Source organism: Leuresthes tenuis, unplaced genomic scaffold (assembly GCF_036924035.1).
Source record: "Leuresthes tenuis unplaced genomic scaffold, fLeuTen1.0.hap1 SCAF_17, whole genome shotgun sequence".
NCBI classification, from domain to species: Eukaryota; Metazoa; Chordata; class Actinopteri; order Atheriniformes; family Atherinopsidae; genus Leuresthes; species Leuresthes tenuis.
In genome coordinates this window covers 772,844-789,712 of record NW_027325371.1, presented here as the reverse complement: position 1 = coordinate 789,712, position 16,869 = coordinate 772,844, and the positions used below count along the sequence as shown (strand labels likewise).

Below are 16,869 nucleotides of genomic sequence, written 5' to 3'. Positions count from 1 at the left end.
CGGCGCGGCAACGCGCGCGTCATCATGCGCAGGACAAATGTTCCCGGCTCTGCCACCGCGGCTGTCCCACCGGGTCCGCTTGGGTCGGAAAGGCAAGCTGGCAGCCCGTCTCCCGCTCCAGAACCGAACCGAACCGAACCGGACCGGACCAGGCTGCTGCTGCCAGGGCCGAATTACAAGCTGAGGTCACCTCATGATGTCACAGCTCCTGGTCCCACCTGGATAGGACAGGTGGATCAACCAGCACTCATATATATCAGTCAGTCAGTCCAGAGGATGGCGAACCGGACCGGACCGGACCCAGTGGGCCCCGGTGGGTGTAACCAGCTCATATTTATCAGATGAAAAGTCCCACATGGATCAGAACCTCCTGATCTAATAAATACAGACAGAAACTGATTGATTTCCTTCTGTTTTATCCTGATATTCAACACATAAACGTTCATTTATTTATTTAAGCACAGAATTAGGGCTTATTGGCGATTTATTTCATATTTATTTCATACTTATTTAATATTTATTTCATATTTATTTCATAGTTATTTCATATTTATTTCATACTTATTTCATATTTATTTCATATTTATTTCATATTTATTTCATACTTATTTCATAGTTATTTCATATTTATTTCATAGTTATTTCATATTTATTTCATACTTATTTCATATTTATTTCATATTTATTTCATATTTTTTTTTTCATATTTATTTCATATTTATTTCATATTTATTTCATATTTATTTAATATTTATTTCATATTTATTTCATATTTCTCAGCGATCATTTCTCTCTTAAATGTCCTGATTTGTGGATCCAGGAGCTTTGATCCATTTTCATTCATTCAAACCTTTATTTAACCAGGAATAAACATTAAATAAACCTGAGATTAAAAATCTGTTTTCCAAGAACTTCCTGACTGAAAACACACAGATTCAAAGATAGAAGAAGAAGAACCACAGAACATCCGGTGTTGATGAGCTGTTTTCTGTGATTTTTATGTGATTTTATGTGATTTTATCTGAAACAAAACTACAAAGGTTCAAATACAGGTTTCAAACCTCAGCCTGACGAGTTCACAGCAAAACAAACTCAGAAACAAGTCTTTGACTCTTTTTCACATCTGACTCTCGTGTTAAAGCATTTAAAGGTTTTTAATCTAATAGTTATTTACTTTGTGAATACTTCACTTTTTATTAGATTATTTGGAAACTTCTCATTTCTCTTCTTGTGTATTTTTAACCTTTTGTGGAACAATTGAATCATTCTTTGTATTTTATTTGATGTATTTTAGAAGAAATAGTGATTTAATGTTTCTGCTCAACTTATTTAAAACCTGCAGCTTTATTTTTATGTAAAAACTTAAGATGAATATGTGAAATGTTTTAATCTAAAACCCAACGGTTTCGTGTAATTATACCTGTAAATACAGCTGTTTTAAAGCTTAAAATGATTAAATATTTCATTTACTGTGGAATAACCATGAACATTCTAACTTAAAAACATTATTTACTGTCATTTTTTAACCGCTCTTCAGAGGTTTTGTGAAAATGATCATTTGTAAAATCTGAATATTTAACCAACAACATTCATTCATCTTTATTTGCATCTGTTGGAATCCTCAGTGGTGACCGGGAGGTTGGCGGTTCGATTCCCACTCTCCCCGCTCAAATATTGGTGAACTGACAGCTGGGGGGGTGTCAGTCCACCTAATTGCCACGGCCGAGGTGCCCTTGAGCAAGGCACCGTACCCCCATGCTCCCCGGGCGCTGTGATTGGCTGCCCACCGCTGCAGTGTATGGCCTCTGTCTCCATGAGTGTGTGACCCTGTGCACGTGCATGCGCGTGTTCAACAGGTGCCAACCTGGATGGGTTAAATGCGGAGGACAAATTTGGTGTGTATGCAGGACAATAAATCTGATCTTAATCCCGCAGGTCGGCTCCGTACTACATGTCCCAGGATGCTCTGCGGCTCCACTGACGTCATATGCCGTCGCCTCGCTCCTCGTCTTTCCGCCCCGCAGCACCGTCGGTGTCTCTCCGCTGTTTCTGAGCTCTCGGTGTTTTTCTGCGGTCTCGGTGCTTCTGGAGGACTGAAGACAGCAGGATGGGTCCCATAGAGGTGAACTTTATTCCTTTCTTCACGCTCGCGCTTCTCACGGGACTGAGACTAACTAAAAGCCGTCGCAGCTCTGCACGCGCTTTGTTTTTGTGCCGATGCTGACGTTCATATCTGATATTGTACGTAAAAATAACAACATTTAACAACAAGAAAAAACCGAGAAACTGCACTTATTTACGGTTTTTTAATCAATTTAGTCCAAAGAGTTTAATTCTTTAAGGTAAAAGAATTTAAACAGAACTCTGCTTAAAAATCATACATTTTTAATATTTTCTTTCTTATTTGTGAAACAGTGTCGCACCAAATAACAATTCCAAAACATTCCCATCCTAAAGTGAAGCTTCTCTTTAATTCGGCTTGTATTTGGAGCAGTTATGAGACAGATTTGGCCAATTTATTCACCTCTTTCTTTTTGCTGAGTCACGTGACCCGCGTCGGTGTCGGAGAGCGTTGTGATTGGACCCGAGTGTGAACCAGTCACCGTGATGAGCTCAGCTCAGCGAGCAGAGCAGCGGGACCACAGCCTCTGAGCTGGATGTGCTCCTGGGGCTACCTGCTCACACCAGCTGTTCTCTCTGTTGGCAGCGCCTCCACATGTCGGTTTTCTCCCAGAGTTTCTCCCCCTGCGGACGCTTCCTGGCAGCTGGAAACAACTACGGGGAGATCGCCCTGTTCAGGTGAGACGAAACAAACGCACCCGATGGAGCTCGCCTGTCCTCAGCCTGAAGTTCTCACCTGTCACACCTGTCGTTTCAGCCTGTCGGCGGCTCTGAGCCCGGACGCCACCACCGCCAACCAGAAGCCTGTTCTGACGTTCACCGGTGAGTCCTGAACCCCTGTGGGGTGCGTTTGATTCGCGTCACAGTCTGACCGAGGTGGACGGGTCACCCGATGCTCCGCCGCCGGCCCTGCGGGCGTCAGATAGCAGCGCGGCGGCTGGCCCGGACCGGCCTGCGCCCAGCTGCACGTGAATATTTGTAATTTGAGACAAACTTCCCGTCATGTCGTCCCGCAGCTCACGAAGGTCCCGTCTTCAGCCTCCTGTCCAACGACGGCGTGCTGCTGAGCGCCGGAAACGGAGAGGTCAGCGCCTGGAGCTGGACCGAACTCATCAAGAAGGTGAGGCGCTCGCAGCCGCCGCCACTGACTGGCGACGGCGCCTCATGTCTGACTCGTGCTCTTTGTCTCCTCAGAACGTGAAAGCTCTGTGGACCAAGAGGCCGCACTACAGGTGAGGAAGACTCGCCGCTTCCTGCTGGCGCCGAGGATGAAGACTCGCCGCTTCCTGCTGGCGCCGAGGATGAAGACTCGCCGCTCACCTGTGCTTTTGTGTGTCTGCAGGTCCAGTCTGGAGATCCCAGAGATCAACTCCATGGCCGTCAACGCCCGGGTAAGAACGCCCCCAACTTTATTTAAAGCAGGCCTGCGCTTTGACGAACGGCCGTAACCATGGAAACGTACGTCTGTAACCATGGAAACGTACGTCTGTGTGTGTCAGGACAACAGTCTGGTGCTGGGAGGAGGAGACAACAACCTCCACGTCCTGGACCTGGAACACGGGCTCTTCAAGGTGCGTGACGCCGCTAAAGCAGCAGCGCAGTGCTGAACGCCGCCTAACTGGCGCCGTGCGTGTGTCCGCAGGCGGTGCTTCAGGGCCACACGGACTACGTGCACTGCGTGTGCACGAGGGAGCGGGAGGCGGAGCTTCTGTCAGGCAGCGAGGACGGCGCTGTGAGGATGTGGGGTGAGTTTAAGGCTGTGGGGTGAGTTTAAGGCTGTGGGGTGAGTTTAAGGCTGTGGGGTGAGTTTAAGGCTGTGGGGTGAGTTTAAGGCTGTGGGGTGAGTTTAAGGCTGTGGGGTGAGTTTAAGGCTGTGGGGTGAGTTTAAGGCCGTGGGGTGAGTTTAAGGCTGTGGGGTGAGTTTAAGGCCGTGGGGTGAGTTTAAGGCCGTGGGGTGAGTTTAAGGATGTGGGGTGAGTTTAGGGCTGTGGGGTGAGTTTAGGGCTGTGGGGTGAGTTTAGGGCTGTGGGGTGAGTTTAGGGCTGTGGGGTGAGTTTAAGGCTGTGGGGTGAGTTTAAGGCTGTGGGGTGAGTTTAAGGCCGTGGGGTGAGTTTAAGGATGTGGGGTGAGTTTAAGGCTGTGGGGTGAGTTTAAGGCTGTGGGGTGAGTTTAAGGCCGTGGGGTGAGTTTAAGGCTGTGGGGTGAGTTTAAGGCCGTGGGGTGAGTTTAAGGCCGTGGGGTGAGTTTAAGGATGTGGGGTGAGTTTAAGGCTGTGGGGTGAGTTTAGGGCTGTGGGGTGAGTTTAGGGCTGTGGGGTGAGTTTAAGGCTGTGGGGTGAGTTTAAGGCCGTGGGGTGAGTTTAAGGCTGTGGGGTGAGTTTAAGGCTGTGGGGTGAGTTTAGGGCTGTGGGGTGAGTTTAAGGCTGTGGGGTGAGTTTAAGGCTGTGGGGTGAGTTTAAGGCTGTGGGGTGAGTTTAAGGCTGTGGGGTGAGTTTAAGGCTGTGGGGTGAGTTTAGGGCTGTGGGGTGAGTTTAAGGCTGTGGGGTGAGTTTAAGGCTGTGGGGTGAGTTTAAGGCTGTGGGGTGAGTTTAAGGCTGTGGGGTGAGTTTAAGGCCGTGGGGTGAGTTTAAGGCCGTGGGGTGAGTTTAAGGCCGTGGGGTGAGTTTAAGGCCGTGGGGTGAGTTTAAGGCCGTGGGGTGAGTTTAAGGCCGTGGGGTGAGTTTAAGGCCGTGGGGTGAGTTTAAGGCCGTGGGGTGAGTTTAAGGCCGTGGGGTGAGTTTAAGGATGTGGGGTGAGTTTAAGGCTGTGGGGTGAGTTTAGGGCTGTGGGGTGAGTTTAAGGATGTGGGGTGAGTTTAAGGATGTGGGGTGAGTTTAGGGCTGTGGGGTGAGTTTAGGGCTGTGGGGTGAGTTTAAGGCTGTGGGGTGAGTTTAAGGCTGTGGGGTGAGTTTAAGGCCGTGGGGTGAGTTTAAGGCCGTGGGGTGAGTTTAAGGCCGTGGGGTGAGTTTAAGGCCGTGGGGTGAGTTTAAGGCCGTGGGGTGAGTTTAAGGCCGTGGGGTGAGTTTAAGGCCGTGGGGTGAGTTTAAGGCCGTGGGGTGAGTTTAAGGCCGTGGGGTGAGTTTAAGGCCGTGGGGTGAGTTTAAGGCCGTGGGGTGAGTTTAAGGCCGTGGGGTGAGTTTAAGGCCGTGGGGTGAGTTTAAGGCCGTGGGGTGAGTTTAAGGCTGTGGGGTGAGTTTAAGGCTGTGGGGTGAGTTTAAGGCTGTGGGGTGAGTTTAAGGCCGTGGGGTGAGTTTAAGGCTGTGGGGTGAGTTTAAGGATGTGGGGTGAGTTTAAGGATGTGGGGTGAGTTTAGGGCTGTGGGGTGAGTTTAAGGATGTGGGGTGAGTTTAGGGCTGTGGGGTGAGTTTAAGGCCGTGGGGTGAGTTTAGGGCTGTGGGGTGAGTTTAAGGATGTGGGGTGAGTTTAAGGATGTGGGGTGAGTTTAGGGCTGTGGGGTGAGTTTAAGGATGTGGGGTGAGTTTAAGGGCCTCAGGGGGGATGATGATGATGGTGATGATGATGATGGTGATGATGGTGATGATGATGATGGTGACGGCGTGTTGTGCTTCAGACAGCAGGACGGGTCAGAGCGTTCACTGCATCGAGGTCCACAAGTACGAGGTGAGACTCCAGCATCCTCCGGCTGCATTCGGTGTCGCAGCGAGAGAGAAATGACCGAACGTCTGCTGTGTTTCAGAGCTGCGCGCGGCCTCAGTTCGGGAAGTGGATCGGCTGCGTGACCACGGACTCTGATTGGATGGTAAGAGCATGTGATGCTTTCAGGAACTGCTGGACAGAGGAGAACGATTCATGAAAATGATCAGAAGTGATAAATGTTACAGGGTTACAGACGTTAGTCGGTTACCTGCGACTCCAGACGTTAGTCGATTACCTGCGACTCCAGACGTTAGTCGGTTACCTGCGACTCCAGACGTTAGTCGGTTACCTGCGACTCCAGACGTTAGTCGGTTACCTGCGACTCCAGACGTTAGACGGTTACCCGCGACTCCAGACGTTAGTCGGTTACTCGCGACTCCAGACGTTAGTCGGTTACTCGCGATTCCAGACGTTAGTCGGTTACTCGCGACTCCAGACGTTAGTCGGTTACTCGCGATTCCAGACGTTAGTCGGTTACTCGCGATTCCAGACGATTACCTGGGATTCCAGACGTTAGTCGGTTACCTGCGACTCCAGGCGTTAGACGGTTACCTGCGACTCCAGACGTTAGTCGGTTACCTGCGACTCCAGACGTTAGTCGGTTACCTGCGACTCCAGACGTTAGACGGTTACCCGCGACTCCAGACGTTAGTCGGTTACTCGCGACTCCAGACGTTAGTCGGTTACTCGCGATTCCAGACGTTAGTCGGTTACTCGCGATTCCAGACGTTAGTCGGTTACTCGCGATTCCAGACGATTACCTGGGATTCCAGACGTTAGTCGGTTACCTGCGACTCCAGGCGTTAGACGGTTACCTGCGACTCCAGACGTTAGTCGGTTACTCGCGATTCCAGACGATTACCTGGGATTCCAGACGTTAGACAGTTACCCGCGACTCCAGACGTTAGGCGGTAACCCGCGACTCCAGACGTTAGACGGTAACCTGCGACTCCAGGCGTTAGACGGTTACCTGCGACTCCAGGCGTTAGACGGTAACCTGCGACTCCAGACGTTAGACGGTTACCCGCGACTCCAGACGTTAGACGGTTACCCGCGACTCCAGACGTTAGTCGGTTACCCGCGACTCCAGACGTTAGACGGTTACCCGCGACTCCAGACGTTAGACGGTAACCCGCGACTCCAGGCGTTAGACGGTTACCTGCGACTCCGTGATTGCAGACGATTACCTGCGACTCCAGACGTTAGTCGGTTACCTGCGATTCCAGACGTTAGACCCGACCCTTTTCTGCGTCCCTGAGTTTCTTGCAGAGTGTGGCTGCCTGCAGTCGCACCTGCGCAGGTGACCTTTCTGTGTTTGTGTCGCTGCAGCTGTGTGGCGGCGGCCCGTCTCTGTCTCTGTGGCACCTCCGCTCTCTGTCCCCCACCTCCACCTTCCCTCTGAGCGGCTGCCAGCGACAGGCGGCCTTCCACCAGGACATGGTGAGAAACACGTCTTAAGTCTGAGTGCAGGAAGTATCCGGGACCGGAGTTAAACTACGACACTGTGTGTGCAGATCCTGGCGGTGGGGGAGGGTGCGTGTGTGTCTCACTGTCAGCTGGGTGGAGAAGTCAAAGCTCAGATCCCGTGCACGCCTCAGAGCCTCAACACGCTGCAGATCAACACCAAAAGCTCGGAGCACCGGGTGAGTCCCTGAACGCAGCACCAGAGAAACGCTGATGGACAAAGGTGTGAAGGTGTGTCTGTTTGCAGGTGCTGACGGTGGGCGGCAGCAGCAGTCACATCGACGTCTTCACCAACCTGTCGTACAGAGCCTTCTCCTTCAGATTCTGAGTCTGCTGAAACTTTTCTACAACAACTCAATAAATCTTCTTTTGTAGAAACATTTTGTGTTATTTGAAGTTTTAAAATGGGGGGAAACTGGCTGTAATTCAAAGAAGGATCCAGATCGGGTTCCTCGAGAAGCGGTCGGACGGCGGCCACAGGGAGCAGAGGTGCATCATGGGAGCTCCCCCAGCAGGCTGGGCCTATAGCAGCAGAACTATGGGATGTTTCAGGCTCACCTGAGCCATCCCTAACTATAAGCTTTATCAGTTTCAGCCTGACCTTAAAGGTAGAGAGGGTGTCTGCTTCCTGAAGCCAAACTGGCAGCTGGTTCCACAGAGAGGGGCCTGATAACTGAAGGCTCTGCCTCCCATTCTGCTTTTAGGGGCCTGATAACTGAAGGCTCTGCCTCCCATTCTGCTTTTAGGGGCCTGATAACTGAATGCTCTGCCTCCCATTCTGCTTTTAGGGGCCTGATAACTGAAGGCTCTGCCTCCCATTCTGCTTTTAGGGGCCTGATAACTGAAGGCTCTGCCTCCCATTCTGCTTTTAGGGGCCTGATAACTGAAGGCTCTGCCTCCCATTCTGCTTTTAGGGGCCTGATAACTGAAGGCTCTGCCTCCCATTCTGCTTTTAGGGGCCTGATAACTGAAGGCTCTGCCTCCCATTCTCCTTTTAGGGGCCTGATAACTGAAGGCTCTGCCTCCCATTCTGCTTTTAGGGGCCTGATAACTGAAGACTCTGCCTCCCATTCTGCTTTTAGGGGCCTGATAACTGAAGGCTCTGCCTCCCATTCTGCTTTTAGGGGCCTGATAACTGAAGGCTCTGCCTCCCATTCTGCTTTTAGGGGCCTGATAACTGAAGGCTCTGCCTCCCATTCTGCTTTTAGGGCCTGATAACTGAAGGCTCTGCGGCACAGCCCAATAATAAAGAATTACAGTAGTTCAGTCCTGAAGGAACAGATGCATGGAGCAGTTTCTCTGGATGTTCCTGATTTTAATGATATTACGAAGGTGAAAGAAGGCAGAAACCTGTTTTATATGAGAGTCAGAGGACAGATCCTGGTCAGAAATAACTCCAAGGTTCCTCCCTGTGGGACCAGAAGCCAAAGGAGACTCAGCTCCACCCTTTTAGTGAGGGCAGCAGGTAGTTAGTTAGCAGTAAAGCTAATATATGTACACCTGGACACCTGCTGAGTGATTTAATGCAGAAACACAGACATAATGAAGCTGTTCCTCCAGTCAGAAACACTCCAGCTCTGTAGATACAGATAGTTACTGATCCCAGAGGGAAACAGGTTAGCATGTAGCTGTAAGTGAGGAGAGGACCGGTGTTGTGTTGGAAACACACCTTAAACACAGCTGCAGGTTGTCTGAGTTACAGAACGGAACCGTTCAGCTAGAAAGCTTCAGCTAACAAAGTAATGTGGGAACAATAATGTTCATCTTTCAGAAAGGAACAGCAGTAACTCCTTAGAAGTTGGTGTACGGCATCTTCATTAGCTAAGCTGTTAGCATTAGCTTCAGCTAACAAAGTAATGTGGGAACAATAATGTTCATCTTTCAGAAAGGAACAGCAGTAACTCCTTAGAAGTTGGTGTACGGCATCTTCATTAGCTAAGCTGTTAGCATTAGCTTCAGCTAACAAAGTAATGTGGGAACAATAATGTTCATCTTTCAGAAAGGAGCAGCAGGAACTCCTTAGAAGTTGGTGTACGGCATCTTCATTAGCTAAGCTGTTAGCGTTAGCTGCTGCTAAAGGAGGAAATAAATCAGTAAATAAACCATGAGGAGTTATTTCATTAGCTAAGCTGTTAGCGTTAGCTTCAGCTAACAAAGTAATGTGGGAACAATAATGTTCATCTTTCAGAAAGGAGCAGCAGTAACTCCTTAGAAGTTGGTGTACGTCATCTTCAGTAGCTAAGCTGTTAGCGTTAGCTTCAGCTAACAAAGTAATGTGGGAACAATAATGTTCATCTTTCAGAAAGGAACAGCAGTAACTCCTTAGAAGTTGGTGTACGTCATCTTCATTAGCTAAGCTGTTAGCTTCAGCTAACAAAGTAATGTGGGAACAATAATGTTCATCTTTCAGAAAGGAACAGCAGTAACTCCTTAGAAGTTGGTGTACGTCATCTTCATTAGCTAAGCTGTTAGCGTTAGCTTCAGCTAACAAAGTAATGTGGGAACAATAATGTTCATCTTTCAGAAAGGAACAGCAGTAACTCCTTAGAAGTTGGTGTTCGTCATCTTCATTAGCTAAGCTGTTAGCATTAGCTTCAGCTAACAATGTAATGTGGGAACAATAATGTTCATCTTTCAGAAAGGAACAGCAGTAACTCCTTAGAAGTTGGTGTACGTCATCTTCATTAGCTAAGCTGTTAGCGTTAGCTTCAGCTAACAAAGTAATGTGGGAACAATAATGTTCATCTTTCAGAAAGGAACAGCAGTAACTCCTTAGAAGTTGGTGCACGTCATCTTCATTAGCTAAGCTGTTAGCGTTAGCTGCTGCTAAAGGAAGAAATAAACCATGAGGAACATCTGGCAGCACCAAACTGATCAGTCTGTCTGAAGATAAACAGCTGACTGAACCAAACAAGAAGGTGATGAAGTGACTTTATTTATAAAAGCAAAAACACATGAACAGACTTCCGTCTTCACTCGTCTGTGATACAAAACAAACTCGACCTCAAACTAAATCGACAGCGATGCATTCATGGACCAGACGCATGTCAGAAAACAGTCTAATTCCTCCTGAATGCACTAGGAGGCAAGTCCAGAAGCAGTTTCATCCTTTAACGTTTGACTGTAGTGTTTCTCAGGCGGGCGGTGGGCGGGGCTTCAGGCAGCAGACAGGCAGGCCTGGCGGACGCTCTGAGCCCAGGTGTTGAGAAGCTCCGTCACCGAGTGTTTGTCTGGCAGCTGAAGCAGTTTGGACGTCATGTTTCTGTGCACCGTCTGCAGGAAGCTGTTCGCACCTGAGACACAAACAGAGACGACGTCATCAGGCAGACATGACGTCATCACAGGCAGACATGACGTCATCACAGGCAGACATGACGTCATCACAGGCAGACATGACGTCATCGCAGACATGACGTCATCACAGGCAGACATGACGTCATCACAGGCAGACATGACGTCATCACAGACATGACGTCATCAGGCAGACATGACGTCATCAGGCAGACATGACGTCTAATAACAGGACTATAGAACAGCAGCTGTGCTAACATCTGTTAGCCTGCGCTGAGCAGCACATGTTGGTGGGAGTTAAACAAAGAGTTTTTGTGATACAGGAGGAATCATTTCAATCTAGTTTAAATGAGTGTTCCTGTGCAGCTCTGAGCAGGAAATGCCTCCTGCTGCGTTTGACTCACCGTACTGCTCCCCGTCGTCGGCCCAGTACGGGCTCTGGTCCGGATAATCTGCAGGAACGCTGAGCTGCAGCGGCGGGACGCTGGGCAGGTTCTTATCGTCTGAGAGAGAACAGACACCAGCGTCAGTTTGTAAGAGGAGCTGCACAGAAAATCCACCTCCAGTTTAACAGAGCCTCACAGTCAGGTGACTTTATCTGTGCCTGAAGGTCAATTATTTTACATCCAAACAGCTAATGAGAGAAAGGACATCATCTGTGGCCACGCCCACTGATGAAACAAAGTTTCACGAGTCTCAGGACGAAATGGACCAATTTCCAGAGCTGTGGGATGAAATCAAAAGGAAGAGTTTGTTAAAACGTCAGCTGTTTACCAAAACAGCCCACTTCCTGTTGGGTTTAAATCTCAGAAGAATAACTATTACCAGGATTAAAGCTGGTGTTTCTCCTCCACAGTGGGTTTAACCTGCAGGAACACACCATGCTGTCTGACCACTAGGTGGCAGTAGGTGTCCCACTGCCGCTCCTCTGCGACTCACCCAGTTTACAGACGAGGTGCACGGTGCCGTTGTTGCTGCAGAAGGACGGGTCCAGGTTGACCAGGAACTTGACGTCGAGGCGGGCCACCTCCCCCTGCAGGATGTTGGGGATGGTCTGCCGCTCGTCTTCTTCGTGCTTCCTCTTCCTCCCGGAGACGTTGGGGCCCCTGAGGAGGACAGAAACACCTCAAACACCGAGCCGTGAAGGCAAGCGAGCGGTCAGCGTCTCTGGGGCGCCACCTACGTGATGGGCGGCCCGTGGATGGCGGTCATGGCGGGGGCGAAAGTCCGGTAGAGAGAGTGGTTGATAACCGGTGAGCGGATGTTGACCATGACGGCGTCCAGCAGCGGCTGACACAAGTACTGCTGCTTGGTTGGGACCGGCGGGGGCGGCGGAGTTGGCTGAAACAGACAAAGCGTTACTCATCGGTCCGGAAGAAACGAGAATCCAAAGAAGTTTGTCTAAAGGATTTAAAGCAAAACAAAAGAGTTAAAACAGAAGAGTTAAAACAAAAGAGTTAAAACAAAAGAGTTAAAACAAAAGAGTTAAAACAAAAGAGTTAAAACCAAAGAGTTAAGACTCTGTCCCTGACATTATGGGGCCTGTTCCACCAGATGTTCCTGAAACGTCTTCTTACCACGGCCATGTCGTTCTTCAGTTTCTCCAAAGCGATCTCACATTTCTGCAGCGTCTTCAGAGGACACCTGCAGGTCACATGACACAGGAAGAACCAATGAGGAGAGCCGATCTCCGGCCCATCAGCAGAGCCGCATCATGAGGGGTTCCTACCTGGTGTTTGGGTCTGTGAGGATGTTCAGGAGACTCTTCATCTTACTCAGGTCCTTCTTTCTGTCTGAAACACACCAAACAATCAACGGTTTCATGGAAAGCTGGTTTGTTTGGACGTTTTCTGCAGAATAAAGTTCAGAATCGGATGAAGTGACCACGTTCAGATGTGTTCTGACAACTTTAAACTTCATTTTAACACCATAAATAGTTTCTCTGCTGTTTCAAGGCGGTTCTGAGAAGGTAAAAGCAGTGAAAACAAACCCCTGCATGGTTTCCTCCTTTGTTTCCTCTGTTTTAAACTGATCTGTTGGATAAAGTTTCAGCACAAACTCAAAGTATCTCCATATGTCGTCTCACTTTGGGGTAAAACTGTTATGAAATCATTCATATTGTTTGCTGTTCTGTTCATTTATTAAGAATCAGATGATCTTTTAAACAATAAAAATCCCCAGTTTGCTTCAGATGTGTCTGCCAGCCAGCAGGGGGCAGCTTTGAGCTCCCTCAGTGTGGGAATAAAGTCAGACAGATGGTTAAAGTTTGCTGCTTTCATGGAACTGGGCCCCTAACACCAGATATTCGGTCCACTGTAAAAACTCTTCCTGTAATACTTGATGACAGGCTGAAATTTGATGGCCAGGTTAAACTGTCTTTAAAAGGCTACCCGTTACCCCCTTACACTGTAATCCATGCTTCAACACGACACTGATTGCTGTAACTGCCGCCCGCCTGCAGCTGGTTGTTTTAAATGTGCTATAAATAGAGTTTGAGTTGAGCTGAACTCCACATGTCGCCTGTTGGTTACGAGGCTGCTGACGCTCAGGCCAAACAATGCCTCTGAACATGTATCAATCAGCATCGTCTGTTAGCCCAACCCGACTAAAACAGGCCCAAAGCCCCACATTAACAGCAGAAAACACACGTTTTCTCTTAATTATCCCTGAATTAAGGCGTCTTCATGTTCCAGTAAACTGATGAATGAAATTAAACGCTGTATCAGTGACGCTGTTAGCTCATGCAGCTAACAGGAAGCGTTCGGCCGTTAGCTCATGCAGCTAACAGGAAGCGTTCGGCCGTTAGCTCATGCAGCTAACAGGAAGCGTTCGTCGTTAGCTCGTGCAGCTAACAGGAAGTGTTCGGCCGTTAGCTCGCTCAGCTAACAGGAAGCGTTCGGCCGTTAGCTCATGCAGCTAACAGGAAGCGTTCGTCGTCAGCTCATGCAGCTAACAGGAAGTGTTCGGCCGTTAGCTCGTGCAGCTAACAGGAAGTGTTCGGCCGGTAGCTCGTGCAGCTAACAGGAAGTGTTCGGCCGTTAGCTCGTGCAGCTAACAGGAAGTGTTCGGCCGTTAGCTCATGCAGCTAACAGGAAGTGTTCGGCCGTTAGCTCGTGCAGCTAACAGGAAGCGTTCGTCGTTAGCTCGTGCAGCTAACAGGAAGTGTTCGGCCGTTAGCTCGCTCAGCTAACAGGAAGCGTTCGGCCGTTGGCTCGTGCAGCTAACAGGAAGTGTTCGGCCGTTAGCTCGTGCAGCTAACAGGAAGTGTTCGGCCGGTAGCTCGTGCAGCTAACAGGAAGTGTTCGGCCGTTAGCTCGTGCAGCTAACAGGAAGTGTTCGGCCGTTAGCTCATGCAGCTAACAGGAAGTGTTCGGCCGTTAGCTTATGCAGCTAACAGGAAGTGTTCGGCCGTTAGCTCATGCAGCTAACAGGAAGTGTTCGGCCGTTAGCTCATGCAGCTAACAGGAAGTGTTCGGCCGTTGGCTCATGCAGCTAACAGGAAGCGTTCAGACGTTAGCTCGTGCAGCTAACAGGAAGCGTTTGATCGTTAGCTCGTGCAGCTAACAGGAAGCGTTTGATCGTTAGCTCGTGCAGCTAACAGGAAGCGTTTGATCGTTAGCTCATGCAGCTAACAGGAAGTGTTTATTTGTAAGCTGAACTTTAGAGCCTGAGGAAGTGTACCGGGGGCATCAGACAGATGAGACTGAGCCCACCGAGCTGTTGTCCCTAACTGCTGAGTTCTGGACTCTGTTCATAGTTCATGAATTCATAAAAGGATCGAAAAGGGAAAAAAAAACAAAAAAAAAACGAGGAAATGTGTTCAGAATCCGATGTGATGTCATCACATGTAAATTAGGTGACTAAAGTTACTACATTTACTCCCTTCAGACTCCGTATTTACAGTTTCCCTCTTATCTCCGATCACCTTTGTTAAAACTTTCCAGATATTTTACCTGAACCAAAGAAGTGATGATCAGCCGTTTCAGCTTGATGAAGCCTCTGAATGATGACATCACCTCTGAATGATGACATCACCTCTGAATGATGACATCACCTCTGAATGATGACATCACCTCTGAATGATGACATCACCTCTGAATGGTGACATCACCTCTGAATGATGACATCACCTCTGAATGGTGACATCACCTCTGAATGATGACATCACCTCTGAATGATGACATCACCTCTGAATGATGACATCACCTCTGAATGATGACATCACCTCTGAATGATGACATCACCTCTGAATGGTGACATCACCTCTGAATGATGACATCACCTCTGAATGATGACATCACCTCTGAATGATGACATCACCCGGGCGTCAGCGGCTCACCTTCGTTTTTGTCGATCTTGTTGATCATGCGGCGCAGCGGCTCGATGTACTTGGAGAGCTGTTTGAGCTTCTCCATGTACTGCTGGTCCTCCAGAGACGTGGCTCCGGCCGGGCTCATCACTGAGTTGGGGTTACCTGCCCACAGGGGAGGACAGGTGAGCTTCATCATTAAAAGCGTTTTAAACTCGCAGACCGAGCTCTTATTTTCTTGTTAAACTGAGGAGAAATGTGGAGAAAGGCTCCTCCTTTGAGGCAGTTTTTTGGACGAAAGCTGGAGGAGGCGCCGGGTGTTTGGTTTATCTCAAAGGACTGAAAGTTACAGATTAAACTGGTATTAGAACAGAGCATCTGAGAGTAAACAGAATCACTAAAAGGAGGGAGTAAATCCTGAAAACTGAACTGATCCTGATCCGCACCACAGGTTCTCACTCTGAGGCTCAGCCTCTCCTCCAGCTGTCATCATATTCAGCTTGTTTTCTCCTCTCATGGAGCGGTCAGAGAGCTTCATTCTGCTGGGACACATGGACAGGTGCTGTGTTACCTGGAGTGTTGAGCGGTCCAGGTGAGGGGACTCCGTAGTTCTGGGGGGTTCTGGAGGTGGCCGGGCTCGGGGACGGCTGAGGGGACGGGCTGGGCTGGAACCCACCTGGAGACGGAGTGGGTCCAGAACTGAGGAGAGGAGGCAGAGCGGTTAGCAGGTGGAGGGATGGGTCTACTTCCTGGGGGTCAGAACACCTGTCGTACCTGGCCGAGTTGGGCTGGGAGGTGGGGGGCTGCGGTGACGGCTGGGGAGGAGGCGGCATCTGCGGCGTGGGGACCTGCACAGGCGAGGGCGATGACATCATGGTGTGCTGCTGCACCTGTGGAGAGGACAGAGACGGGTTTGCAGGTGAGGCTGCTCTGAGTCGGCTACACCTCGCTAAGGTCGTTTCCTGTTCCTTCTGCGGTCCAGTTTGATCTCTGTGGTTATTTCCAGTGTTTTCTCGTGGTGTTTGTGTCTCTTTGTGGTTATTTCCAGTGTTTTCTCGTGGTGTTTGTGTCTCTTTGTGGTTATTTCCAGTGTTTTCTCGTGGTGTTTGTGTCTCTTTGTGGTTATTTCCAGTGTTTTCTCGTGGTGTTTGTGTCTCTTTGTGGTTATTTCCAGTGTTTTCTCGTGGTGTTTGTGTCTCTGTGGTTATTTCCAGTGTTTTCTCGTGGTGTTTGTGTCTCTTTGTGGTTATTTCCAGTGTTTTCTCGTGGTGTTTGTGTCTCTATGGTTATTTCCAGTGTTTTCTCGTGGTGTTTGTGTCTCTTTGGTTATTTCCAGTGTTTTCTCGTGGTGTTTGTGTCTCTTTGTGGTTATTTCCAGTGTTTTCTCGTGTTGTTTGTGTCTCTTTGGTTATTTCCAGTGTTTTCTCGTGGTGTTTGTGTCTCTGTGGTTATTTCCAGTGTTTTCTCGTGGTGTTTGTGTCTCTTTGGTTATTTCCAGTGTTTTCTCGTGGTGTTTGTGTCTCTTTGTGGTTATTTCCAGTGTTTTCTCGTGGTGTTTGTGTCTCTGTGGTTATTTCCAGTGTTTTCTCGTGGTGTTTGTGTCTCTTTGTGGTTATTTCCAGTGTTTTCTCGTGGTGTTTGTGTCTCTGTGGTTATTTCCAGTGTTTTCTCGTGGTGTTTGTGTCACTTTGTGGTTATTTCCAGTGTTTTTCTCGTGGTGTTTGTGTCTCTTTGTGGTTATTTCCAGTGTTTTCTCGTGGTGTTTGTGTCTCTATGGTTATTTCCAGTGTTTTCTCGTGGTGTTTGTGTCTCTTTGTGGTTATTTCCAGTGTTTTCTCGTGGTGTTTGTGTCTCTATGGTTATTTCCAGTGTTTTCTCGTGGTGTTTGTGTCTCTTTGTGGTTATTTCCAGTGTTTTCTCGTGGTGTTTGTGTCTCTTTGTGGTTATTTCCAGTGTTTTCTCGTGGTGTTTGTGTCTCTTTGTGGTTAT

General features: G+C 48.9%; 2 protein-coding genes across 2 annotated transcripts in view; one reads left to right on the top strand and one right to left on the bottom strand.

Annotated features, from left to right (window-relative positions):
• med15 (mediator complex subunit 15) overlaps nt 1-16,869 on the bottom strand; it is an 88,158-nt gene that overhangs the window by 52,838 nt on the left and 18,451 nt on the right. The window contains exons 10-18 of the mRNA XM_072368094.1: nt 15,655-15,770; nt 15,452-15,579; nt 14,911-15,045; nt 12,301-12,364; nt 12,149-12,215; nt 11,755-11,912; nt 11,511-11,677; nt 10,976-11,074; nt 10,241-10,573 (exon numbers count right to left, since the gene is read on the bottom strand). Coding sequence (XP_072224195.1) covers nt 10,437-10,573; nt 10,976-11,074; nt 11,511-11,677; nt 11,755-11,912; nt 12,149-12,215; nt 12,301-12,364; nt 14,911-15,045; nt 15,452-15,579; nt 15,655-15,770 — 1,071 coding nt within the window. The 3' untranslated portion in view covers nt 10,241-10,436. The remainder of the gene's footprint in view (nt 1-10,240; nt 10,574-10,975; nt 11,075-11,510; nt 11,678-11,754; nt 11,913-12,148; nt 12,216-12,300; nt 12,365-14,910; nt 15,046-15,451; nt 15,580-15,654; nt 15,771-16,869) is intronic.
• Nucleotides 1,992-7,640, top strand: thoc6 (THO complex 6). The gene is made up of 13 exons (XM_072368412.1): nt 1,992-2,122; nt 2,708-2,799; nt 2,879-2,943; nt 3,138-3,241; nt 3,316-3,353; nt 3,464-3,512; nt 3,621-3,692; nt 3,764-3,866; nt 5,731-5,780; nt 5,857-5,919; nt 7,146-7,256; nt 7,331-7,459; nt 7,528-7,640. Exons 1-13 carry the CDS (start codon nt 2,108-2,110, stop codon nt 7,606-7,608), a joined length of 972 nt encoding a protein of 323 aa, XP_072224513.1. The 5' UTR covers nt 1,992-2,107; the 3' UTR covers nt 7,609-7,640.

What these genes read in the sequence shown, in the direction of transcription:
- thoc6 (XM_072368412.1), top strand. An exon ending in CCATGGCCGTCAACGCCCGG is followed by an intron (nt 3,513 to 3,620) that starts GTAAGAACGCCC and finishes TGTGTGTGTCAG; the next exon opens with GACAACAGTCTGGTGCTGGG. An exon ending in TCGAGGTCCACAAGTACGAG is followed by an intron (nt 5,781 to 5,856) that starts GTGAGACTCCAG and finishes GCTGTGTTTCAG; the next exon opens with AGCTGCGCGCGGCCTCAGTT.